This window comes from Mobula birostris, chromosome 9, assembly GCF_030028105.1.
Source record: "Mobula birostris isolate sMobBir1 chromosome 9, sMobBir1.hap1, whole genome shotgun sequence".
Lineage (NCBI taxonomy): Eukaryota > Metazoa > Chordata > Chondrichthyes > Myliobatiformes > Myliobatidae > Mobula > Mobula birostris.
In genome coordinates, this window is record NC_092378.1 from 109,132,571 (window position 1) to 109,160,316 (window position 27,746).

The 27,746-nt window shown below is 38.5% G+C and overlaps 1 protein-coding gene across 1 annotated transcript; it reads left to right on the plus strand.

Annotated features, from left to right (window-relative positions):
* LOC140202953 (UBA-like domain-containing protein 1) lies at positions 1 to 26,800 on the plus strand. The gene is made up of 3 exons (XM_072268587.1): positions 1 to 805; positions 930 to 989; positions 25,269 to 26,800. The coding sequence occupies exons 1-3, from the start codon at positions 686 to 688 to the stop codon at positions 25,557 to 25,559; spliced, it is 471 nt and encodes a 156-aa protein (XP_072124688.1). The 5' UTR covers positions 1 to 685; the 3' UTR covers positions 25,560 to 26,800.
* Positions 26,801 to 27,746: the final 946 nt, after the last annotated feature.

Sequence of the window (27,746 nt, forward strand, 5' to 3'; positions counted from 1 at the left end):
AATCCTCGGCATCTCCCTCCTTCCCACAGAGTAATTTGCATAACGTATCAATCAACCAGAGGCGAGTGTGGTCGCGAAACATCGTCCAAGGCGCTTGGTTTTCCCCTCAAAACAAAAACATAGCATTCAACCGGCTCTTCGAAAAGGCGCCGTCTTCTCCCCCGGGGGAACGCCACCTGAGTATAATTATTTCTAAATGTGAATGATAGGAAAGCGGTGGCGAAGGGAGAAAATAATCCCCGTGCCGAACCCGGGCAAGGATCGCCGGGAGGAAGAAAGTACAGCCGTTGTTGACCCCCGCCCCCGCTCACTCTGAATTCGTTGGGAGCGCGAGCGGCGGCGCCGTGGCGTCAACAGTCAAATCAATGGACGGGCGTGCTGTGACGTCACCTGCCATTCATGGGAGGGGCGTGGCCCGGGCTCTGAACGCTACGTAAATATTTGTATTCGTGTTGGGACCCGCTGGTGTCTCGGAGCACGTTAGTGTAAGAGCTTGGCGAGCAAAAACAAACAACCACCGACATAATTAACAGGAGGGCAAACACACAGCGGCTCGGGCGAGGAAAAGTTACCGGCTCGCCCCCCCTCCCCGACCGTCTCCGCAGTCGGTTAGCAATATTTACAAGAGTGCGTGAGGCGGGGGAAGAGCAGAAGGGACTTCGTCTCCCTGTCGCTGGCTCCCACCATGTCCGTTAATATGGACGAGCTGAAACACCAAGTGATGATAAATCAGTTCGTGCTGACCGCAGGGTGTGCGGCGGATCAGGCGAAGCAGCTCTTGCAGGCAGCGCACTGGCAGTTCGAGGTAAAGAGATGAAGAACCGGCCTCGATTGCTGAATTATTTCCGACTGTGTGTGTGTGTTGATGCTGACCGTTTTTCTTTCCTTTCCTTTCCCCTCCCCCTCTCCCTCTCCCCGGTTCCCCGAAGACGGCCCTGAGCGCCTTCTTCCAAGAAGCCAACGTGCCCTACAATCATCATCATCAGATGGTAAGTGTTGGTCGGTTAGGCTGTGGGCGAGGGTCGGGTTCGGACGATGGCCGGCACTGCCCGCTCCCCTCCCTCCCTCCCTCCCTCTCTCTCCCCGGTGCCGCCATGTTGGGATCAGGCCGCTAGAGGAAAATAAACACAAACCCGGCGGCTCCGGCTCGCCCGGCTGCTGCCTCATCATGTCCGACCTTTCATTAATCCCACCTCGCACTCGATCCCCTCTGCCAGTTGGTGCGTGGGAATGTTTTCGAGAGCCGAAGCCTCACATTCTCATTTGTTTAAAAAAATCACCTTTTGTTTATTTTTCTCGCATTCCCTTATATTATTTATCAATAGATGGAAATAAATACGCTTCCTTTTCAATTTGGGGAACTAACCTTTTTCTGATACTCTTAAGAAGGGGTCGATGAAAAACGCGTGGAAGAGTTTGTCATCTTGTGTGTTGTGATCGCAATGTTATGGTTTCCGCACGCTACGTTCAGCCCTGGAATTCCTTTTAGAAATATTGTTGTTCGGATGTTCTGTAGGTGTCGTACTTTGCAACGTGCAAAATGTATATTTTAATACCTTTGAATTAACCATTCCATGTGGTTGACGCGTTTCTCACGATTTTTTTTCCCAAAGGGGCCATGGACCGTGTGAATGGTCAATGGTATGTTTGGTCTAATCATGTGCCGATGTCACTTGTTAGACTTTAGTGCGAATGTTTTCAAATATGTAATTTGCATACACTTAATTTTTACGCTATTTGTAAAAATTTAATTTTTTAGTTGTAGAATAAATTGTTTTGAATTTTATGCATGCTATCAAACACGTTCATAAGGCGAATTAGAAGGGTGTTCTTTAAATCTAGAGATAAAGACTGTTTAGAAAGTGGAAGGTTATGTATTGGCAGCCATTTTTAAACTCATCTACGTTAGCATAAACATTCGTTTCTGCAGACATGTGGCAAGCTACTTCCTATGGCGTTATTTGTTGTATTGAGACTGACGTTAGTTCAAAGTTCTTTATTTATTTTAGTTATGAATACGTTTATGGTGGAAAGAGAAACCTGGAAGATTTTGAATGTCAAGAATATACCTTGGCGGTTCGTCTTTTCAATGGGCAAGAATTAAAATAGCCAAGCCAATCTGAAAGAACAGTAGTAAATTTGCCAGAGAGAAACCACATGGTTTGCCAATAAGAATTTATAGTAATTTGTAAAAGTGTGAGAAGATGGAAATGAATGATGAAACAGCTCAGTTCGATTTCCTCCTGATCGCGGAGTGTGTTGTTTATTTCCTGCCAGTAGGTTTTTCTCCCATCCCCCATGCCACAGTTCACCCAAACACAGTCCTCCATGTAAATAGGCATTTTCCATTGACAGGAAGTTGAAATAAAATGGATTCCTTATGAAACAGCCAATGTTGATAGTGAAGTTTCTCTAGGCTTGTGAAGCCTAGAATGAAAAGAAACATTGATTGACTTCGTGATTTCAGCTGTTCGTTTTCAACATTATATAAAGTGCTGTTATTGAATTTTGTGTTCCTTTATAGAAATACTATATTTTTGAATAATAAAAGCAGGTACATATATAATTGTCAAAAGCATTAACGTTAATGCTTTTGTAGTTATGCTTTTGGTACAATGCAATTTCAAAATCTTAAATAAGAAATGTTAAGGGAAACAAATTTAAAAGCTTGCAGTAATTGCAAGATTCTCCATGACTTAAATGTCTCTAGACGAACTAAGAAATGACTGAATTGTTGCATTGAAAACCTTGATTTCTATGAATAGAGGTCTGGAAATGATATCTGTGCTTAGTCGAGAACCAGATGTGAGTTGTCGTTTCAATTGCATCAAGTCCAGCCAAACCTCTAGCAACCTTGTCTTGTCTGCCAGGCCAGGCTGAGATTGCTGGAAGTGAGACATTAATGGATTAACTGCAATGCTGACAAAATGAAAGGAGTGATGTGATCATCATTCAGATTTTAGTGCAGTGAATAAAGCAGAACTCGGCATTTTACAGTTGCTTTTCACTGACAGAATATATCACAATTAAAGGGGAATGACAAGCTCACATGATAGTAACTGCTACTATAAACAATGAAGACATTTCTAGATTCAAAGTAGTGTTATTTACAGAAAGCCAGATGTTTTGAGATTTTTGTTGATGTTTTGCTCATGTAAGAAGGGTTTGAACAATGTATTGGAGTAACGGAGGTTCAGAAATAATTTTCCTTTACTGATTTTTCTCTTAAGTTGTGTATTATTGCAGAGAGCCTGTGGATTTTTTTCTTGTCTTTTTTTAAACTTTAATTTGGCTGTTGTCCCTTTCTCCTTGAGCTGACATCCAAAATAAATACAGAAATTGAGGAATAAAACTGAATATGTGAACTATAATGCCAATTCAAATTTATAACTTGTGTGTAATAGTAACTGTTCCAAAAATTTTTATTCTGCATAGTGCATTTTTCCCATTAATATTATGAAAACATTGATTGTTCGTGTGCAGTTCATCAAACACATGACAGTCTTCTGATATTCTGGTCAAGTAGTTAACCCTGTGTACGCACCTTGAATGCACACTGAATGCTATCTGAGAAAGAACAGTCACACTACAAACTAACCTTGCATAATGCTCATGTATATTAAAAAGCATTATCTTTACTCATGGCCACTGAGTTGACTGTGGTCCTTGCTGAGAGCACCTAACTCCACACAAGATGTTGACTGGATTTATGTTATTCCATGTTTCATCTGCCATATGGTAAACTTGTTAAAGTGAAGTAGTTTTCAAGGAAAAGTCCATTGTATAAAATGAGTAGAAATGGCTGTACTTTTTTATTATTTGCATAACTTGTCCTTTGCACATTAGATATCTTTATGTTTTTAACTTGATTTCAGTGTAAAATGCAGCGTCTGCTGATGCCCATTTCCTCTCTCCAGATACAAATTTAATCTGCTGAATATTTCTGGGAGTTGGGAGAATAATATGCCAACAACACTGATGGGCAGAAAGCACATTGTGCAAGGAAAGCAATTACATTTGAATTAGTATGAAGCAAAATAGACCAGTGTCTCATTGAAATCATTGCAACAATTCTACATAATCAATTTTTATGGAGGCTTTGTTTAAGAATGGCTGGGGTGGGAGGTGCTTGGAGACAATAAAATTAGTGTGGTTGGAAAAAATTATTTTCATGATTTAAAAGAGCATTTTCAGTCAGCAGTTGTCATTGGTTGCCATTAATTCTTTATATATAGTTTCAGTTTTTGTTCTTAAAAGGTGTTGCAATGATTACTGTACAAGGAGCATGATTCTATAGGGTTCAGTTCTGCTGAGGGATCTGTTTTACTCTTGAATATCGAAATGGCTAATATAGTACATTGTGGATATACAGTGTTAACTAACATTGCATTTTTGTTGTTAAATTTCATTCAGGATGTGGTGCGACTACATCGGGTTCCATTCAGGCATGGTGGTTCACATTTTAAAACAGTTGTGCTAAAGTAGTTGGAAGAAAATACAATGATTTATGCAAAATAGTGCACTGAATGTTGTTTGATCTAGAAATTAATGCATGTTGGAGTGAGGAAAATTGATTATGCAATGAATGGTGGATTATGGAAGACTAATCCAACGTGCTATATGATTTCGATCACCAGTCTATTTTTATGAATGAACATGTGATTGTTTTTGTTTGTGGAGATTGAGTCTTCTGTTGAACTGAGGTTCAATTAAGTAAGATTGTTTTTCATAAATGTTCCTTTAGGCTGAAGATGAACATAGGAAGGAGAACAGGATGGAAAATTTGGCAGGGAAGGGGCAATGTAGGAAAAGGGTGGGGAGGGGGGCAAATTTGTAATAAGTGTATCTCAGAAATGAATATCTGAATAACAGAGACACGACAACATATGATGGTGAATAACCTCCAGAATCACAAGTAGATGCGTTAGGCTTGTAGATGCATTCATTTTTTTTTCTTCTGTACTTCATAACTTAAACCAAAAATAAAGCATGGGTTACTTATTCAGTATGATAAATAGTGTCTTAAAGAAAATCTTGCCAGAATAATAGATTGTTGAGGGAAGAGTTATCCCTTGGGTTTTATAGCAAGTATAGAATAGAAGGTCTACAAACAATGGTTGTAACATTATAAACAGTTTAAAAAATACATTTGATGGTTTTGTAGGTTATTTAGAAGCAGAATTGGAAATTCCACAGCCACATGTCTGAAAGCCACAAGTTTTATTTGGCATTAGGTTAATTCATGATAGTTGTTCATTAATTTCTGACTTCAAGCACAGCCCTGTCCTTCATTGACAGTGATGATTGATAATAGACAGCAATAGTTGCAAGAGCTTAGAATGCAAAATCCACATTCATTCAAATATGTTATGAGTACAGTATTCATTAAGAGTGTGTGGAAGTGGAGTGGGAGAACTTGCTCTTTCGAGCTCACATCATCCTTGTTGCTTTTTTCTTTTTGTTCACTCATTGTCCCAAAGGCATTTACTTGCATAACCTGTTTTTCCTTTTCTTGTGCTGGATCTGTTTGAAAGGTTGTCATGCAGCCAATATTAAAACTTACTCAGTTCCTCCTTTTCGATATGTATACGTATGCATACATTGGAAGGCTGAACTCCTGGTCATAGCTGACTGATTCTTGCTCTTGCCTCTGCTGTACAATGACCTACAGCCCATCCCACAGAACAAAGTAAGCAATTCTCTGTAATACATAGATCACTTTCTATACCACACAAAGTAAACAAGACCCATATTAATTCTCTCTAATTCACTTCCTGTCTTTTGGGAGCAGCCACCATTAACTGCAATTGATCACTGTTTTCAGTGCTTCAGTGTGGCCCTCTGTTAATCTATAGAAAATGAAAATCAAGACCTGATAACTGCCATTAAGTTCATAGTATACTGAACAACAATGATTTCTCACCCTCTTCTGTATTTCAGGCAATTTTCATCTGAATTCACTTAAGGAGTACTGCCAATGTTCTCTGCAAAATCCTCCCATTCTGTTAATAGGATAGGCGACCAATAACAGCATTCAGAGTTTGTGACTAATCTTGATCAATCAAATGTAATGGACAGTCCATATAACCTGACCATATATACAAGGGTCCCAAAGACAATTTTGTGCCTTGAATGTGACTTGCAGGAAGATAAACTTAAGAGTACTCAAAGAACTCAGTCCTGCTGAAGGGTTTTGGCCCTAAACGTTGACTACTTTTTTCCGTAGATGCTTCCTGGCCTGCGCAGTTCCTCCAGCATTGTGTGTGTGTTGCTCGGATTTCCAATGTCTGCCAATTTTCTCTTCTTTGCGATTTGACTAAAATTATTATATCCATTTTGACACTTTGAATTCTTTGTCCTGTAATTACTTGAAATGGGGCATCGCAAAAACCATCTTCATTCTTTCCAAGACGATAACAGAGGCCATGCCCAAACAGCAGTGGACTACATAGCATGCCAAACAATCCCAGTCCCTCTGAGTAATGCTTTTCTTTATAAGCATCCTTACAACTATCCTAGAATGAGTTGAAATAAATTTTACTGAAGGCTGTAAAACTACCTCGGAAGTTCTGATATTTTTTCCTTTTACCAGTAGATGTGCCTCCTAAGTTTATTGTCATGGAAATAAGCAATTCAGTCCAGCTCCTTGATGCCAATCCCATTTGCCTGCATTAGGCCTGTATCCCCTCTACTATTTCTAAATATCTGTCCAAATGCCTTTTAAACTTCATAATTGTAACTGCCTCTACTACTGCTCTCTGCATATAACCACCACCCACAGCATGTAAACAGCCTCCTTTAAATATCTTGCAATTTTCCTTAAAACTATGCTGTTCAGTTATAAACTCCCTTACCCTAGAAAAAGACATTAAGCTATCTATGCCTCCCAAATTTTGTAAACTTAGTAAGGTTATTCTCTTACTTCTATATTTCAGTGAGAATGTATCCAGTCTATTTAATCTGCTAAATCTCTTTTCCAGTCTTTCTAATTATATCATATCTTTATGTTTGTGACCAAAATTCAAGTGCAGCCTGTCCAATGATCCATCCAGCAGCAACATAACATTCCATCTCTTGTACTTGGTGTTTCAGTGCATGAAGGGAAATAAGCTGAGTGCCTTTCCCTCCCCACTGATCTCCCTCCTGGCACTTATCCTTGTAAGCAGAACAAGTGCTACACATGCCCTTACAGTTCCTCCCTCACCACCATTCAGGGCCCCAGACAGTCCTTCCAGGTGAGGCAACACTTCACCTGTGAGTCGGCTGGGGTGATAATACTGTGTCTGGTGCTCCCGATGTGGCCTTCTATATAATGGCGAGACCTGACACAGGCTGGGAGATCATTTCACTGAACACCTACGCTCTGTCTGCCAGAGAAAGCAGGATCTCCCAGTGGCCACACATTTTAATTCCACGTCCCATTCCCATTCTGATATGTCTATCCACGGCCTCCTCTGCTGTAAAGATGAAGTCACACTCATGTTGGAGGAACAACACCTTGTAGTCCGTCTGGGTAGCCTCCAACCTGATGGCATGAACATTGACTTCTCAAACTTCTGCTAATTTCCCACCTCCCCCTTGTACCTCATCCGTTATTTATTCATATACATACATTTTTTTTTCTCACTCTTTTTCTCCCTCTGTCCCTCTCACTATACCCCTCGCCCATCCTCTGGGTTTTCCCCCTCCCCCTTTTCTTTCTCCCTAGGCCTCCTGTCCCATGATCCTCTCATATCCCCTTTGCCAATCACCTGTCCAGCTCTTGGCTCCATCCCTCCCCCTCCTGTCTTCTCCTATCATTTTGGATCTCCCCCTCCCCCTCCCACTTTCAAATCTCTTACTAGCTCTTCCTTCAGTTAGTCCTGACGAAGGGTCTCGGCCCGAAATGTCGACTGTACCTCTTCCTATAGATGCTGCCTGGCCTGCTGCGTTCACCAGCAACTTTTATGTGTGTTGCTTGAATTTCCAGCATTTGCACATTTCCTCATGTTTGCCTTTATCACTGCCCTTTTCATGTTTATCCCGGTTTTCGGGTAGCTGCATCCCAAAGTCCCTGTGCTTGCTGTATGTGTCCTGTTCTTATTGGTATCCCAAAGCGAATTACTTCATATTTGTCTGGATTGAGTAGACTATCCAATGATCACAATCAGCTTTGGTGTTGCCAGCAAATTCGCTCATCAGTCTCCTTCTGATCGGTTCCAAATCATGTTCATGTTTATGACAACAAAGATCACAGCACTAATCCGTATTTTGTATCATTTGGTTACAGACTTCCAGTCAAAGAAGACCCACCCACCACTACTCTCTGTCTTCCATTACCAAGCTAATTTTTGACTTGGTTTGCCAGTGCACCTTGGATCCCATATGCCCTAACCTGGACAAACAGCAGTGTAGATGACTGTATCAGATTGTGCTTTTCCAAGTGAACATAAATATGGTTCCTTAACAATGTTTAAGGTTTCTAACCAGTGTTTCAGAAGAATCTAGTCCTGATTCAGGGTTTTGACCATGATCTGGTTCATCTGGTGAGTTGTTCCAGCAGATGTATTTGCTTCAGTTCCAGCATGTGCAATCTCTTAGTTAGTCTTAGATGTGAACCTTGGTGGATTAATTTGTGTCATCAGCATGAAGTCAGTGTGTTGAGGACCTGAAAGCCATTATGCTAGAAGTTTTGACTGCTTGCCTGGATCATTCTAAGTGCATGACTAGCACCAAGGTATGCTGGAATAAACACTGATGTGATTACTTCAGATCAGAAATGCATGTGGCCTCCTGGCAATCCTTGAGAAAAATTCCACGTGGAATTTGGAAAGAAGCACAGTAAATTGACTGTTTTCATTGCAGATACAGCAGATGAAGTTCAGTCTATTGTGAAAGTAGCAGAAGATAAATTCTAATTCTATTTTTAAGAGGCTTCATTTGTTATCCGGCATTCAGATATCTTGTATATTTGCTACAGGAGGAAGTCTAGAATTGTATTTTAGGAACTGGAGTACAACTGTGTGCTTCCACCAAGATAGTTGGGGGGAGGAAAAGACATTTGCAACATCTAGGTAAGATACTGTTTTGCTTTGTTTCTGACTGACATTGCAAATAAAAGGGTCATCTTGCCCCACGTCCTGTGCCAAATACATCATTTTATTGAAAAAAAAAGTTGATCTAAGAGCATTTTTGATTTGGAGAGGGAAAAAAAGCATGATGCATAATATCTCCATTGGAAGCATTTAGGTTCTACCCTCGTATTTGTGTCTTAACTGATCTAGTCTTTGATGACTTCTTTGCTTCATTCTGACCTTGTGATCATCCCTAAATGAATAATTCTACCATTAGTTATCTTTGGCTTAAAGCTGCCAAGATCTCAAACTCTCAATTCCCTTCTTTTAAAGGCCTCTGTCTGTACCAGTCTACTTGTCATTTTCCTTGAAGCTTCTTGCAACCCAGCTCTTGAGCATAACTTTTGAACATAGTTGTGCTTTTAATCAGCTGGGTGTCAAATTTTAGTTCATCTTACAAAGAGCCACTAAATGTTTTGCTGTGTTGATGACGCATCGTTGAGGTAATTTGCTAACTGGTATTTTGTGTTAAGAAATTATAACATTTTGACCCAGGAACAAAGAAGGATAGAATGTGGTGTTGAGAACTTACCGTGGAAAATATTGCCACTTGTCTGCTGTCTTATCATTGGTAATGAAAATCGTGGGTTTTAGACTCAGCAGCTGGTTGCTGTAAAATACCTTGAATACACTTGTTATGTAACCGGCAACAATGAATATTAACCGAGACAGGTTATATAAAAACAACCAAACATTTATTAAACAGGTATAAACGATAAGGAAAAAGAAAACAAAGGAAAACTTTAACCAGAGGTTAACAGGTACGCAGCTGTTCATCAACTCCACTTGGCTCTGGTTCTTAAAGCGTTAAATGCGAAAACAGTTCTTAAAGCGATACAGTGATAAAGTGATAACTTCGAAAGTCCAACAGTTTTGCATGTTCAATTGGGAGAGACTTCTCTGGAGAAGGATTTCTTCACAGACACACCTTTACTGCTGGTTCTGTCCACAGGATTCCCGATGCCGAAGATAAACCGTTTAAACCGACTGACCATAAATTCCTTTAGAGAGAGAGAGCACCTTTTTGCATGAACTCATTGCCCTTTTGCAAGAGTTATCTCGATGCAGGTTCTCTCCAACAAAGACTTAATAAGGTCGATTCTTTATTAAACTGCCAAACGATGCCGACTTCTCTCGATCCTTCACTTCGATGAATTCTTCACTCTCCCTTCAAAACTGTCGGAATTGAGTAAATTGGCACTTCCAGCGGCAAATTCCCAGTCCAATAATACAATATCTTGTAAGAGAACGCACCTTCCATTTTAAAAATGAAACTGCGTCACGAAAACAAACACGCAACAGAAACGGAGGCACAACACGTTCTACCTGGAAATCTACAAACTCAAAAACCCAATTGCGTCACCTGAGTCGACCCTTACATAGTCACGGGGCACATGTCATCACATGACCTCATCGGCAGGAAAATCACATCAGGTGACCTCCAAAAGGCCATTACATCATTCTCACAAAAAAACAGATCTCCTTGAGCATGTAACACACTGCAATCACTAAGCATTGATGACAGTAGTGGTGTTTGTTTTCTGTGGTAGATATTGTGCCCTCCAACTGAGCATTTTCATCCACATGCTGTTGCTTCTTAAAGTGTTATTGGGGCCAACTCATTTAGCCATTCCTGACTTGTAATTTGTAACCACTGTCAAGTTTTTGGAGTGTAGGGAGGTAAGGTTCTTGCCATAGGATATCCAGCTTTGATCTCAGTTGTATTAGCTGGTATTTACAGTATATTCCATGTGGAATATAATGTGAAAAAATATGAAGTTTTCCCACTAAGGAAAGAAGAATAAGAAAAGTAAATTATGATTTCTAAATTAAATGAGAAATCAAAACATTGTAATTTAGAAGGATTTATGTTTGTATATTGAAATACAGAGGATTGGCATATAATTAGGAAGACTAGTGGAATGTTGGTCTCTATTATAGGTGACTTGGAATATACGGGGTCTGATGCAACTTAAGAGTGCTGAATGAGATTCCACTTTGAGTGTTTCATATAGTTTTGTCTCAATTTAATCATATGTTTACACTGGAAGCAATGCAAAGAAGTTCACTGGGTTGATTCCTGAGGTACCAATGATATATGGGGAAAGGTTAGGCATATACTCTTTGGAATTTAGAAGAATGAGAAACCTTACTGAGACATACAAGATTCTGAAGGTGACACTAATGCTGAGTATCCAGTGCTAGGGACAAAGTTCCAGAATAAGGGGGTTACCTGTTTTAAGATTGAAGTGAGCCTGAATTTATTTTGATGGTTATGACTTTAGGATTCTCAAGCTGAAGAGGTATGAACGTGAAGCCATTCGGTATTATAAAAGGTAGTGATTGTAACATATTTGATCTATGGGGTGGTAGAGCGATATGTGGAGAGAACAAGAATGTGGAGAAACATAGCTGAGATTGGATTAGCCAATTTATTGCATGATGGCAGACAGATCCTTGAGCTGATTGGCCTACTCCCACTCCTGTTTCTTCTTGAGTGCTGTACCTGTGATTGTGTGGTTCCCAAGAACTTTGCTTGATGATTGGAATCATTCTGTGATCTGGAGAAGTCTGTAAACAGACAAAGTTTCAAATGGTGCATATTGTGATCTTACTCCACCGACTGTTTTACTACTTTTAACAGATTGATTGTCAAAGACTTTTCTTAAACACTTCCTTTTTTTCAATATTTTTATTGATTTCTTACAAAAAATACAGAGTACAGCAAGATGTATATCATATTTCAAATACAATATATGTGAATCACAGTAGTTTCATTATCCCATATTTGTGTAAATTAAATTGAATCATAATATTGAAAAGTAATAATATTATTATACAAAAAAAAAATCTAAACCCACTACCGAGAAGGTTGTTTGGGAAAGAAAAAGGAAAGAAAAATCCTTATCATATACTAAAACATATTAGCCAACATCTGTACTTGATAACAAATCAAAGATTTTGAAAGTAATTCAGAAAAGGTCCCCACAATGTTAAAAAGTTTTGTCTTGATTCAGAAATTGAACAACAAATTTTCTGTAAATTTAAGCATGACATAACATCGCTTAACCATTGAGCATGAGTAGGCAGAGCAACATCCTTCCACCTAAGCAACAATGCCCTCCTAGCTGTAAGAGAAATAAAAGCCAAAATGTGCAAATCAGGTGTCTCCAAGATAGTATCTTTTCCTCCAACAATACTGAATAAGGCAGTCAAAGGGTTTGGTTTAAAATTTACTTTAAAAAGCACAGAAAAAGTTTGAAATACTTCCTTCCAGTATTTTTCAAGACTCGGGCATGTCCAGAACATAGGAATTAATGAAGCCTCTCCATTGTTACATTTGTCACAATAGAGAGATATATCCAAATAAAAACGAGACAGTTTGTCTTTAGTCATATGGACCACTTTAAATTATAGGAGGAAGTGACGGGCACACAACAATGAGGTATTAACCAATTTAAAAATTTCATTCTAAGTTTCCTCAGAAATTGAAGTCTGTAAATCTTGTTCCCAGAGATTTTAAATTTTGTTTAAAGGAACGTTTCTCATTCTCAACAACATACCATAAACTATTAGATATTGATCCATTATGAAAGGGTTTCAAATTAAAATTTACACCTAATAAATTCTTATCAGGACTTTTAGGAAATGTGTGTAATTGAGACCGCAAAAAGTCTCTTAATTTGTAAATATCGGGGGAAAAAATGGGTTTTTGGTAAGGTATATTTAGTTGTCAACTGCTGAAACGAAAAGAGACTTCCTCCAAGAAATAAATCCTGAAAGCATTAATACCCAGTCTATCCCAATCTTTAAAAGTTGCATCAGTCATAGAAGGTTTAAAAAAATTAAACACTTCCTAAATTGTGATGATCAGAGACCTTATGGAAACAACTGAAATATATTTCAATATTCAAAAATTAAAATTATTGGAGTTACAAACTCATTTATGTGATCTAAATTAAAAGAACATCAAATTAATTCAAATAAAAGATATAACTCATTCATTTACCCATTTCCCATCCAAGTTGGCAAGTAAATGTCCCATGCCAGATGGCTGCATAAAGCTAACTATATTTGGCTCAGGACAGTTGCAGGGCACCCTGAACTCAGATTGTTGAATGCAGCTTGGTGGGAAGTCAGTTGCACCAATGCCTGATCCATGACACATTCTATTCTTTAGCTCAGCAATGCCTTGAGTAGTTAAGTTATGGCAGATCTAAATCACAGGAAAAGGCAATATATATTTTGGGCTTTTGTTTGTTTGTTCATTTCCCCTAACCTAATCACAGGACAATTTACAATGACCAGTTAACCCTACCTGGTAGGTTTTTGGATTGTGGAAGGAAACCGGAGCACTTTCAAACTTTTTGTAGTTCATAACTTGCTGAAGTAGTGAAATAGTTTCATTTGCTTTCCTGGCTGTACCTGACATCTCCATGCCTGAATGCTTGAAACCGCAGTGAGCAGAACAATTCTGAATTGTCCTGCTTATTTCTCGCTAACTATCAGTGACAAAAATCACTGCTTTCTGAACACGAGCACGTGCAAGTGGCGTGATTCAAAAGAAAATCATTCTAAGCACAGTGTAGTGTCTTAACAGCCAATCAAGTGCATGCATCTGACTCAAGTTAGAAACTATGGGGCAACGGTCTCGTGTCGCAAATATAGTGTCCCAAATAAATGAAGGGCATCCTGGCTATTTTCTCAATTAGTTTTTGGTCTTTAACAGCTTTCCCAAATAAGCAGCTACCCCAATTAATCAGTCCACTGTACTATTAATCAGTCATTCTCTGAATGTTATCTATGTCTTGCTGTGTCCAAGCAGAGTTTTAATTGTCCAGGAAGTTGTGATTGGAACTGAACACATCAATACAAACTTTGAGTATTTATGGTAAAGCCCTTCTAGCCGCAGCATGTTTATGTGAAATGCTGTTGTGGGAAAGTAGCATCACCATTAGAAATCCACAGTACTCAGGCCACACACTCTCCTTGCTGCTGCCATCAGGTAGAAGGTACAGAGCCTCAGAACTTGCACCACCAGGTTCAAGAATGGTTACTAACCGTCAACCATCTTTTTATTAAAAGGGGATAACTGCACTCACTTGCCCCATTATTGAGATGTTTTCCACAATGAAAGATCCCATTTTCAAGGACTCTTTATGTCATTATCACATGTCCTCGCTGTTTATTGCTATTTATTTATATTTGCATTTGCAGTTTGTTGTCTTCTGCACTCTGGTTGATCTTTCATTGATCCTGTTATAGCTACTATTCTATAGATATGCTGAGCATGCCCACAGGAAAATTAATCTCAGGGTTGTATATGATGACATATATTTACTTTAAACTTTGCACGCTCAGCACAACAATGGAGGGGAAATTATTTGTAAACCAGGCTAAAAATGCTCAAACCTAGTAACACTTGCATCAATATGCTAAGCGCATGATATTTGGCTTCCAACATTGTTCTGCTGACAATGAAACTAGCTTGAAGAATTTTTCCATTGATACTGATTTCCATAGGAAACCTTGATGCCTCAACTTGGCTATAGAATTTGGTTTCCTTGTATATTTAGATTGGGGTTATAATGAGACGGAAGCCAAGTAATCCTGGTGAAATAAAAAAAATTAGTACAGGAGTTTCCTTGGTTATGAATGACCTTCCTTTGCTCCACAAATTCTCCCATTTTAAAAACATTTTTCAAGCTACAGTGAAGTGTTTCGTAATATTCATTATAGGTGGTAGGGTGGACATACATGCGCTTCTTCCCAAGGAGGTGTAAGGTGTTGCTTCCCTCCACTTGCCAGCACGTCACCCTTTTGGCAAGGTGTAGCCCCTACTTCACTCTCCGTTCAGGATCACGTGATGTCACAAGAGTAGTTGGTGGATGGTTTTGTGAGCAGCTGGTGCATATTGCACGTCCGTGTTATGTGACTACTTTTCCTGAGTTAGGGCGAAATTGGCTTATAGACAATTTCCGGGAACGGAGCCCCTATTCCTGGAAGTATTGTTATATCGCAGTGACTGTGTTTCATAAGGTTGCTTTAACTGTCTAAAATTTTCCTGTCATTTAAAATTTGTCTACATCTAGGACTGTGCTTTTATTGATTCAGCTATTCATATAGTTAATTATTCAGAACAACAAATTTCCAAATTGAATTCAGACCATTTGTAATTATGTTCCAGATGTTAGGAGAGAAAGCTCTTAAAGCGATTTGTTTGACATGTCACTCGCCATTAGAAAAGTTATTGGGTGCCATTTAAGAAGACACACTCATCTGTGTTTCAATTTATCATGCTAATCAAACTTTAAATGTAACCTTTTGTTAAAGATCCTGCCATCATTCTTCAGAAAGCATGAGAATATATTAAAATTGGAACATCTTTCAAAATAATCCTAATTTGCTAATTGTCAAAATAAGGCTGCACCATTCTTTTGTTCTAATGGCTGGAAATGTTGAGTGACATAAATTGGGTAGAGAATCTTTAGCCTTAAAAGAACCCTTGTGTTGTTAATACATCAATAACAATTTTTAGATGAATTTAATTGATAATATACCCAACCTGCAGCAGTATCTGCAAACTCTTTTACAGATTGATGCTGAGTACCAATTTCACGAGACTTATGGCTGGATAGAATAAAGCAGCTTCCAATTGTTAACAATTTCTGTGCGGGGGTATCTTTTTCTTGCTGATAGTTGCTGTATGATTTGTATGCCTGTTTGAATTATTTTGTCCTTGCCTTCTAGATGAACACGTTGATTTTGGCTTTTGGGTATGATATTGAAGTGTTGCCAGCAACCAAAGTAATTTTTCAGCAAATGTCATTGTTTCATGGCAAGGGAGAGGCTTCTGTCAATTACTATTTTCCACTGTTAAATATCATCCTTTCTCAGCTTAAATGATACAGTATCAGTAGACATCATTTCATAATTGCTGGTTATTGGAAAAACGTGTTTTCCTGTGTCTTATTTAAGTGGTTGATGTCTTCTAAGTGGTTTGAATTTATAGAAGTGTTGAAAATGTAATTAAAATAGGTGTTTTTTGTTTATAACATCCAATTTCCTAGTTCTTGGATATTATCGTTTGTTTGAAATCAAATTTCTCCCCTCTTGCTGATGCTTCATTATTGAGTGGGCAAGTGCTGTAAAACTAGTTACACCAGTTCTCTCACTAAATATTCCTTTAAGAAAGTTAATTCAATATAAGCAATTGGGTGTGACCGTACATCTTGAGCTACTTGCCTGTGAGCCTGGAAATTTAAAGAATGCTGTTAGGTTCTAACATTACTGTTTTCATTTATTTGGTTGCTGATCTGTAGCATGAGAAACAAGGCAAATATTAACACTTTTTGAAGACTTCTACATTTTTCTTTTCACATGATGTTCAGTAAGATGATCTGGGAATGGTATTCAGTGGTAGTTCCCTGTAAAATTTTAGATTTAAATTTCCACAGTCACTTTCAATGTGGCTTTTCTATTGAGCTTATATCTAAGTGTCTCACATAGCATGGGGCTTTAGTGTTGATGATGAGAAATGTATATGTAAGTTGGCTGTTGTAAGAATGTATTCATTCAGTTTCTTTCCAAGTGGTACTAGGAGAAATTGATGGAGTACAATTTATTTCCACCAAACTGTACCTCGAATTCAACAATAATATTAAGGGTAGAGCTTTTCTAAACTGCTAAGGTTATAAAACGTGATATTCTGGCAGTTCTGAAACCATGCAGATTTTTGCAGGAGTGCCAAGCATGTTGAAAGCTAGAACAGAATCAAATTTTCAAATGTCTTCATTGTGTCAGAGAAGGGAAGGAAGTATATGTATTGTATGTCGATAAAACTTTATAAAGCTGTTCCAAGTTGGTATTAAAAAGAGAAAAAATACCAATCACTGTGTATCTGCTTTAATCAGTACCTCTTAGTAAAACTAAAATCACACTCTCTGTATAAAGTAAATAGAGGTACAATGTCCAGATAGCAGTCAGTTTTCCAGTTGTTGCCTTAGCAACAAGAGATTAGATTTGCCCTATTAGGCTGGTGTTAGATTTGGCGGTGAGCATGCTGCGCTGTACTTGAGCTGGATGTGGGAAATGGTTTTGAATTTTTCAGACCAAACAAAAGTGTTACGGATGTGTTAGGATTGCAAATTTGTTTGAATGTTCAATGCAGTTGCTCATCTATATTATACATGAAGCCAGAATGCTTGTAATAATCATCATCTCAGACAAAACATTGTGAACTGTAACAATTTATTCTTCATCTTTTACTCGGGTGATTTTGGTTTTAAAATTGGATAATATTTTTAAGTCATGAATTGTGGGTGGTCATTTTACCCCAATTATAAATTTATTGGACATTAGATCATGATTGGCACACTGAAGTTCTAAATGTGATTGCATTCTTGGATGTGTGTCATTTGACTTAATTATATTTTTGCCTCTACTCATTTTAACCTGTAAGTTAAATCATGTCAACCACCTGAATTTTGGTAGTGACCGACTATGTTCTCATTAAAGGACTACTGCATGTTTTGACAATTCAAAGCAGTATAATTGGAAGGAATTTAATCTCTAGCTGCATGAAACCAGAGTCCATCTGTACCCAGAGGCAATAAAAATAGGTTTATTGATCAAGTTTTAGTTTACTGTGATAAATTCAGCCATTCAGATATCTTGAGCAATGCATAATAGACAGACCAAAATTAAACTAATTTCAGATTTATGAGGCATTTGTAGGATTTCTGCTAGAGCTTTTGAAGATGTAGTAATTGTAACTCTTGTGCAGATTAACTTAATCTAGTTCAACTATCTGCCCTAGAAATCAATTTGAATTGGAAAACCTGGAAAGAACTTGTTGTTCGAGCATGTACAGACTTTTTTTTTCTTATCATTATTCCCTAAACAATGCAGTATAACAACTATTTTACTTAGCATTTACATTGTCTTAGGTATTGTAAGTAATCTAGAGATGATTTAAAGTATGTGGGAGGATGTGCTTAGGTTATAGTGGATCGGGAGCGAAAAAAAACACGGAAGTTGTCTTACTAAGTAAGTTGGGACAGGTACATCCGGTATTATTTAGAGTCAGTCAAACATTTGTCTTAGTATATAGTATATATTTTACCTTTCTATGCATATAAGACACTTAAGAAAGGTATCTTTCAGCGCCGGACTCGGGAACAGACCACTCCCAAGCACGCACTCCATCCGTGCCAAGTTGATGTGGAAGATCAAAACCCCAAAACCCAATAATTAAACCACTGCATTGCTTAGTAATAATTGTAGCTTTCATCGGGGCAGGGCTTTTCTCACTTTATTTTCAATCGTGATCGTAATTATTTTAGTGAACGGAACCACTGTGGATTCAGAACTCCGCCGCTGGGTCCTAATGTCCACCACACTGAAACAGGTTAAATAAGGTCTAGGGTTCTGCTGGGTCCTAAGGTCCACCGTATTGAGATAGGTTGAATAAGGGACTTGAGCAACCGCGTTTTTTGGTATCCGCAAGGGGTCCCGGAACCAATCCCTCACGGGTAAGGAGGACGGACTGTATACCATTGAACCTCTACAAAATGAGTCAATGGTAAACAAACAATGCAGTTATTTTGATAATATTTGGCACATCTTTATTACCTGAAGTGTGTGTGTGTGGTCCTGTGAACGATCATACTAAGTCTTTAATGATCAGAAAACCCAGGTGCAGTTCTTTGAGGCAGAGCTTATGTTGCAAAAAAAATGTTTATAGCATGTGGAGAAATTTCCATAGCTGATGTTTCATTGGGGAGTAGAATTATCAAGGGTAAGAGAATTAACACTTGTATTGCAATTTGCCAAGGGTGTATTCTGTATTCATTTCAATCTTAAACAAGTTCATTTCTCTCTCTCCACCCCCCACCCCCCCCCCCAATATTGCCATACTGTCTATAGTAAATGCTCTTTCATTTCTTGAAGTTTCCCGCATTTATCTGGGCTCAGTTTTTAAGCACCTAGTATTACAAGAGATCATTCATACAGATAAATTTAATGGACAATTGGTGTTGCTTCTCAGTTTTTAGGAATGTGGAGCAAATGTTAACTGTACTGTTGACCAATGGTGGATAAAGTTTAAAAAAATTTCCCCTTCTGAGGAAAGTCGTGCACCCTATCCAGGGTTTCTAATCATTCTAATAATTTTGAGAATGCAAGTTTTATTCACCTTAAAGATCAATTGCATGATGCTGTTTATTGTCCAGTATTATGCTATTGTGTTGGCGCATGGTCAAGTGGTTAAGGCGTTGGTCTAGTGATCTGAAGGTCACTAGTTTGAGCCTCAGCTGAGGCGGCATGTTGTGTCCTTGAGCAAGGCACTTAACCACACATTGCTCTGCGACAACACCGGTGCCAAGCTGTATTGGCCCTAGTGCCCTTCCCTTGGACAACATTGGTGGCATGGAGAGGGGAGACTTGCAGCATGGGCAACTGCCAGTCTTCCGGGCAACTGCCGGTCTTCCATACAACCTTGCCCAGGCCTGCGCCCTGAAAACCTTCCAAGGCACAAATCCATGGTCTCACAAGACTAACGAATGCCTAATAATAATGCTATTGAAAAGTTTTTGTCACTTGAAATCTGACCATTTGAAATCCTGACACAATTTCTATGTCAGGACACAAGGGATGGTATCATTTCCTGTGCAAGCTTCTGTTTACGCAAGGAATTGGGCCTCTTCCTGGGGGCAACTGCCATTGCTATCAAGACAATATCATACTACCACCAAAACTTTGTTGGGGTACTTGCAGGTAAGTGTAATTCTTAAAATCCTGCGTTGCACCAGCCAGTCCTCCACATCCACTAGCGCATACTGAATATGTGTACTTGTGTTGAAGTAATTCAACATCTGCCACATCCATCTTGCCACAGGCTGTCTGCTAGAGTCAGGTTTCAGAAGGGGAGGACCAAGCTGAAAATTTTCTAACACTCAAATGAGCCCTTGCCCATTTTATTGTAACTGAGAATGCTGGTCTTGAGTGAAGTTTGGAAGGTGCTCTGAGACCTGAAGTTGCAACAGTATTATTTGTAGAGGATATACAGGCATTTCGCACCTGTAGGGTGCTAGTTAAGTTGTTTACTTTGTCTTAGTTCTGTTGAGCTATGTGAGTGTTAAGGTCCTAAGCAAGTGGAATGTATTTGACGTTAATATTGTTTGAGACTAGAATATTGCTTTAAGAAACTGGTGATGATCTAGGGTTGATAGGGCTCTGGAAAAACAAAACATAGCTGTATTCAATTATACAATCATTGGAGAATGTTCCTCTTCGTTCTCAGTGATCCCCCTTGTACTAGAACACAGATGCCATACCCGCCAAATGTTGCCTTGCTGTCAAGAGCAGTTTTTTTTTAAACTCATCTTATCCCAGCACTTCTCTTCCCCATCTGCCACCACGTAATCAGTGAGCACCTATTAATTTGTAGCATTGTCCATTGTTGAATAATTGCTGAAGAGAACCTTGTGGAGTAGTAATTTTGGTTTGGAGTTGTTTTCGATAGCTAGGACACACTTAGATAATCTTGGAAACTACATTGAGTGGCACAAGTATTACCTGAAATGGATAACTGTGGGTGACTGGAGACTCTCATGAGTTCTGGAGAAAGAAAACCCACACTTCAGCCAACATATGCTCTTTATTTCTTTTCCTTTTGGAATGAATTGATTGATTCCAGACTTGCTTCTAGGGAGGAAGCTGAACTAGATTATTCGTGATTCCTTAAAATGAAAATCCATATAAAACAATCTGTTTTGGACCTTTGATCATAAGACATATGAGCTGAAGTAAGCCATTTGATCCATCAAGTCTGCCCTGCCATTCCATCATGACTGCTTTATTATTTCTCTCAACCCCATTCTCCCAGTAATTTCTGACACCCTAAGTAATCAAGAGTATCATCCTCTACTTTACCCGATCACTTGGCCTCCACAGTAATCTGGCAATGAATTCCATAGATTCACTACTGCCTGGCCAAAGAAATTTGTCTTCATCATCGTTTTAAATGGACGTCCTTCTATTCTGAGGTGGTGCCCTCTGGTCCTAGACTTGCCCACTAAAGGAAACATCTACTGTATATAGGTTTCAGTGAGATTGCCCCCTCTCCCAATCTAAATTCCAGCAAGTACAGGCCACGGTCCTCAAATGCTCCTAATATGTTAACCCTTTCATTCCTGGAATCATTCTCATGAACTCCTTTGGATTCTCTCCAGTGCCAGAACATTATTTCTTAAATAAAGGGCCCAAAATTGCTCACAATGCTCAATGTGTGTTCTGACCAATGCCTTATAAAGCCTCAGCATCATATCGTTGCTCTTGTATTCTAGTCCTCTCGGAACCTGTAAGTTACCCATTAGAGAATGTTGCACAAGAATTCCCAAGACCCTTTGCACCAACGATTTTTTTTTTGAATTTTCTCCGTTTGGAAAATAGCCTGTGCCTTTATTCCACTTACCAAAGTGCAGAACCATACACTTCCCTACACTATATTCCATCTGCCACTTCTTTGCCCGCTCTTCCAATCTGTCCAAATTCTCTGCAGGCTTCCTGCTTCCTCAACAGTACCTGCCTTTCTGCCTATCTGCTGCAAATTTGGCCACAAAGCTATTAATTTTGTCATCCAAATCACTGACATATAATGTGAAAAGAAATGGTCCAATAGCAATCCCTGTGGAACACTACTAGTCACCAGTAGCCCACCAGAAAGTGTGGTCTTACCAGTCTCTTCACTAAATCTGCTGACTTTGGCCTATTTTATCACGTACTTCCAAGTACCCCAAAATATCATCCTTAATAACAGACTCCAGCATCTTTGCAACCACTGAAGTCAGGCTAACTGACATATAATTTCCTTTCTTCTGCCTCCCTCCCCTAAAGAGTGGAGTGACATTTGCAATTTTGCAGTCCTCCAGAACCACTCCAGAATCTAGTGATTCTTGAAAGATCATTACTAATGCTTTCAGAACCTCTTCAGCTTCAACCCCAGAACCCTGTGGTATAGTCCTTCTGGTCCAGGTGACTTATCTACCTTCAGACATTTCAGCTTCCTAAGCATCTTCTCCTTAGTAATAGCAACTAAACTCACTTCTGACCCCTGACATTCTCAAATTTCTGGCATACTGCTAGCATCATCTGCAGTGAAAACTGACACAAATTACTTATTGAGTTTGTATGCCATTTCTTTGTCCCCCATTGCTCCCTCTCCAGGTCATCTTCCAACGGTCCTATATATGAAAAACATTTGGTATCTTTTATATTATTGGCTAGCTTACCTAAATATTTCATCTTTTGCCTCCTTGTGCCTCTTTTAGTTGCCTTCTGTTGCTTCTCAATCCTCTAACTTCCCATTAATTTTCACGATACTATACGTGCTCTCATTTGCTTTTATGCAGTCTTGAGTTCCCTTGTCAGATTTTGGCTTTTGTAACTGGAAACTAAATACATTTGTAAAAGTTGTATTGTCATTTTTACTTAATATTTAAAGTGTAGACATCTTGTCAGGAAGTTTTTTGGGAATACTCCTCAGAAATTGTGACTTCTTTGCAAATTTGGGATATTTCTTGTACTTGATGCAGAATAATACGTGAAATACAGGCAAGATTCATACCAAGTCTTGAATCTATCCAATACAGTAAAGAGGATATTCCAATTCCACGCTCTCATTTCTCCCCTCCGCTCCCTCAAAAATAAATGTACCATGCCTCATGTTCTCCCCCTCTGGTTTAAGCAAAAATTCTTTAGCTGTTGTTCACTAATCTATATTTAAGCTGGCATTTTGGTTTTGGCCTTGGCAGTTTGTTCTTTCTAAATGATAACAAATAACGTCTAACTAATTTCTGGTGTAGCATAAGTGTAGAGGTGATGGATGGTACTTAGATGTCATCTTTCACATTTTCTTGAAAGGGGTAGAGTGGTTCCCTAATATTGGAAGAGGGAAAATGGGAGCTACAAAATATTTGGCCTGGTGTCAGCAGTAGGGGAATGTACTTGAAACTATTATTAAGTAGATCATACTGTAAATCACAATCTCAAAAGTTTAAGATTTGTTAATTAACTAACAAATCTGAGACTTTTGAGATTGTGATTTATAGAATTGATAGAATGAATGCGGAATAAAATTGGGCAAAAATGGGTTTCTGAATAATATACTGACATCACTTGAAATTGGTTAAAAGAGACATGAAAACGTAGGAATAAATTCCTCATTTCATGTTGGGAGGCTGTGACTAGTTGGCCATAAAGATTGGTTCTAGGTCCCTCCTATTGTACACCATCTATATTTCCAATGGAACAAGGAGAAACAAGTATAACATATTCACGAAACCTGGTGAGTGAGCTGTGAGGAGATTGAAAAGATTTGAATGATATTAAAGAAAGCCCTTTCAATATACAAGGCTGTTGTGACTCCACAGCTGGAATGTTCAGTCTCCTTGCATAAAACAAGATATACTTAAAGGAAGGAGAGAGGCTGTTATTGAGGAGGCGATTTCAGTGGAACACAATTTTTTTTTTATTGAAGCTTGATTTTGAGGTAAATGTAAGGCTGGATTCCCTTAGTTGTTGCCTCAAGTATATGGGATCGGCAGTGGAAAACAAAACCTTTCCACCCAGAAGAGTGAACCTTCAAAATTTGTGCTAAAGATGGCTGTGGAAGCTTGGTCACTGAGTATGTTCAAAATAGTGATGAACAGGTTTTAGATATATAGGTTGAGTACCCCTTATCTGAAATTCCGAAATCCAATTTTTTTTTTTCGAGTACTGGCATCATGTCACAAATGGAATGTTCCACAAGGCGCTGGGAAGGTTCCTAGATGATGCGCAGGTCTCTGAGCACCACAGACATTTCTAAGAAGTGACCTCACATATGTAATGAACAGAAGTCAATGAAAATGGAAAAATACTGCATAAAGTGAAAAAAAAATCATGAACGTGTATTGAAAGAGTGGATTCATCAGGTTCTAAGTGAACATATGCCATTATAGGTATGCTAATCATGAAACCAGCAAAGATCTATTGCAATGAACTGAAAATTGAAGGTAATTGTGAAGATTCACCAGGTTAGTTGCAGAAACATAAAAAGTACACCTTTAATTTTTTTTAATGATTTGTGGTGATAGTCTGCTGAACATGAAGTAACAGAGAAATTCATTGAATTTGTCAAGATCGTCGCTGATGAAAATCTAACACACTGAACAGCTGCATCAGTACATATGTGTGATGAACAAGTACAAGACAAAGACTGCTTATCCCCTAGCACATAAATTCAATTCAGAGCAGTTAATGATGATGATCCCAGTCCATCTAGTATATTGCAAAATCCAAAACAATTTTTGCTGGAATCATTTCAGATCAGGGGTACTCAACTGGTAAAACACAAGTTTAGATCTAGGAGTAGTTCAAAAGATCGCACCTATGATAACTTCCACTCCTCATTCCTATTTTCCTGTGGTGACCTTTCACCCTGTTGCTCAAGTAGATCTACCTTTGCCTTTGAAAGTGTTTATACTTTCACCTTTTTAAATGTTCTAAATGTTTTAAATGAGAAAACATAAATTTCCTCTTCTTTGTTAAGTAAGTGTCCAACCGCCACTCCTGCACACCATCCTTGCACCTCCAGTTCTATATTGTCCCACAAGGGGGGAAAGCATTTTCTGCACACCCATCTTGAGTCAAGGTTCTTCAGGATACGTATAATTCCAGTATGCTGTCTCTTTTCTAAGCTTCAACCTTGCCTGTTCAACCTTTCCTCGGGTGACCCACTCATTTTTGGTACTAGTGTTTCCAACACAACATCCTTTCTATCCTTATATCCTTCACACTTTCCTCCAGAAATAGGTCTTGGTGAGACCATGTAACTGGAGCAATAAGGGATATGAGATGAATGCAGAAAAGTTTTTGAGGTTCAACATTACCCATAATCTTAATGAGTTGCACAGCAAGCCAAATTGCCTGCTGCTGCTTTCTAACTGTTCTTGATTGGACTTTTCACAACTGAATTTGGGCATACAGTGACCAAAAATTTGAAGTGTTTTGGGTGATTATTTTAGCCTTGTCTGGGTAGAATGTTGTGAGTCAATACTGATAAAGTTGAGTTCTTTGAGATGTACGTTGATTCTGTGTTTTGTGTTTTCACAGATGTGCACTCCAGCTAATACACCTGCAACACCTCCTAATTTTCCAGATGCACTTACAATGTTTTCAAGGCTGAAAGCTTCAGAAAGCTTCAACAGTAGCAGTCCAATTGCCTCAATGGCAACATCTCCTCCTCCTGTAAACTTCAACTCAGGCTGGCCAATGTCTCCTCCAAATCAGCAGGGCATGTGGACTCCAGCATCACCCACTCCACATACTGGCTGGCCAGCAGCAGTGTCCCAACAAACCACCTCAGAACAGAAGGTTAATGTTGCCATGGAGGCTGAGAGATGAGGCCTAGTTATGGCTTTGTAGGTGAAGCAGGAAAAGTCTTGCATGGGTCAATATAAAATAGTTTCTGTTGTATTGTGCTGCAGCTAATCTGAACTGAAGGAATACAATAGGGAAGATTCAACTTCGTAGCAGAAGAATTATGGGTCCAGCAATTTTCAAACAAAGCCTTGTTTCTGGAGTTTGCATGTGTGTGACACAATTAAAAGACTTGCAAGTCCATCAGCCTGACTTCAAAAATGGAATTGTTAACCTTGAGTAACTTGTTTATGATCGTTGACCCTTCAAAAGGAACCTATCAGTGATTAGCTGCTATATTAGAGACAACCATGAAGATCACTAATGGTTTTTAAAGAATACTCCGTTACTTTTTTGCAGTAAAATTGTGGCAGTTGTCAATTGAATTACAGGGTGGGAGTATGTGGAATTGCAGCAACGGACAATTAAAACAAATAATAAACTTTAATACAGGGATTGCAAATTAGGTTTTCAAATCATTGTTTATCTTTGTATTTGGTTTGTGAATGAGGTTTTCTGAGGGAAGGGGAAACTAGAAAAGCAGTCCTAGTGTACTGACTGCAGGCAGACTACTACAGTAAGGTTTTAATGTTTTATATAAAAAAGTGCCATTGCATGATACTGTACATTAAAATGTAAACATTGGGGGGGAGAAGAAAGTTTAAAAAAAACAAAAAAAAATGTGTTTTGCTACTCTTAACAACTGTGTGATAGAATTTAAATTCACCTTAGCAACAGTTGCAATGAGTACAGGTTTGTCCTTTTTGTCAAACTTGGACTATATAATTTTTTTTGTACTACGTTATGCGCAGGCAGGGAGTACCAATTATTTTTAGAACTGTTTTATCTATCTTGTCACTTCCTCTTTCATTGCTTCCCTATTCTGTCTATGTCCCCGGTTCAAGAATGTTTATGGTCAAAGAAACCCAAGTTGACAAAACAAATCTTTGCACAAATTGTTTCCTTTACTTTTAATGGAGATTTCTTGCTTCTTGAGGATTGCTTGTTCCGAATAGATCGATATGTATTTTTTTTAATGATACTGTTCCACAATATTTGTGGAGTACCTGATGAATAATTAACTTATCTTTGTGTTGGTAAATAAATATTGTATGTACTAATGGTACTCCTCCTGTACTGATCTTATATTTAACCTTAGCAGATGGTAAGTATGCCATCAGTTTTAAATAAAAATTGAAGCACAATAAATATGAATTGAAACTATATATTTGAAGATTCAGTAATTTGATTATATCCTATTTAAGAACCATGCACAAATTTTGATGTGGACTTTTTTCTTTCCTGAATAAATTGAGTATATAACTAGAGAACAGGCAGAGTGATTACACGCTTTACAGCACAGAAACAGACTGTTTTGAACACTGTATCTATGTTGACAGTATGAAATTGAGCATTATTGGCAAGACAGATATACTCATTTATCAAGATGGCATTACAGCACAGAGTATAGATGCACAGTTCATTTGTGTCATAGATTGGGAACTTTAAAGGTATTTTTGGAAATTTGAAACAATGTTTGAAATAATTACTGTATGTGTGCACTGCAAATGTTTAAGCTAATCTCTGGTGTACAGTCATCCAGTCACACAATGATTGGAATGTTGGTCTGAATTTGGCTCATGAACATACTGTGAAATTATTAGAAAACAGGAAATGCTGAATTTTTCTCATAACCTTTTTACAAAAGAAATCAATTGGTGTGTAGTGAATTATTTGTTGCTAAATCAGTTAGCTTGGAATGGCATTATTTATACATATCCCCATGTAGAATTTTTATTTTGTTTGAAGTGTTACAGTTTCAACAATCATCTCCCCTCTGTTCTCCATTTGAGTTTTCCAGTGCAGACATGTTGAGTTTTTTTCCACCTGCAAAGGTCTTTTGAGAGTATCTTGTTTTTACATATTGGGAATCTTTAATTACTTTAATTCACTGGAGTTCAGTTTTTTTTTCCTTGGGCTCAATGACAGCATTTCATAGTCTGACTTATTTATGTATATATTTTTCTTTACAGCAGCATTTAATATATGTTGATATTTTGCTGATAAACCCCATTGGGCCAGAATTCTATTGTATCCAACTTAGTGCATTAGATTTCTGTTGCAGATTTTGCCTCAGCTGTTTTAGCTGTGGACTTTCCTGCTGGAAAATGA

Bases quoted from the DNA above. Each gene is read 5' to 3' on its own strand.
- LOC140202953 (XM_072268587.1), top strand. From the start codon at position 686: ATGTCCGTTAATATGGACGAGCTGAAACACCAAGTGATGATAAATCAG. The intron at 806-929 runs GTAAAGAGATGA...GGTTCCCCGAAG, and splicing joins CAGCGCACTGGCAGTTCGAG to ACGGCCCTGAGCGCCTTCTT. The intron at 990-25,268 runs GTAAGTGTTGGT...GTGTTTTCACAG, and splicing joins ACAATCATCATCATCAGATG to ATGTGCACTCCAGCTAATAC.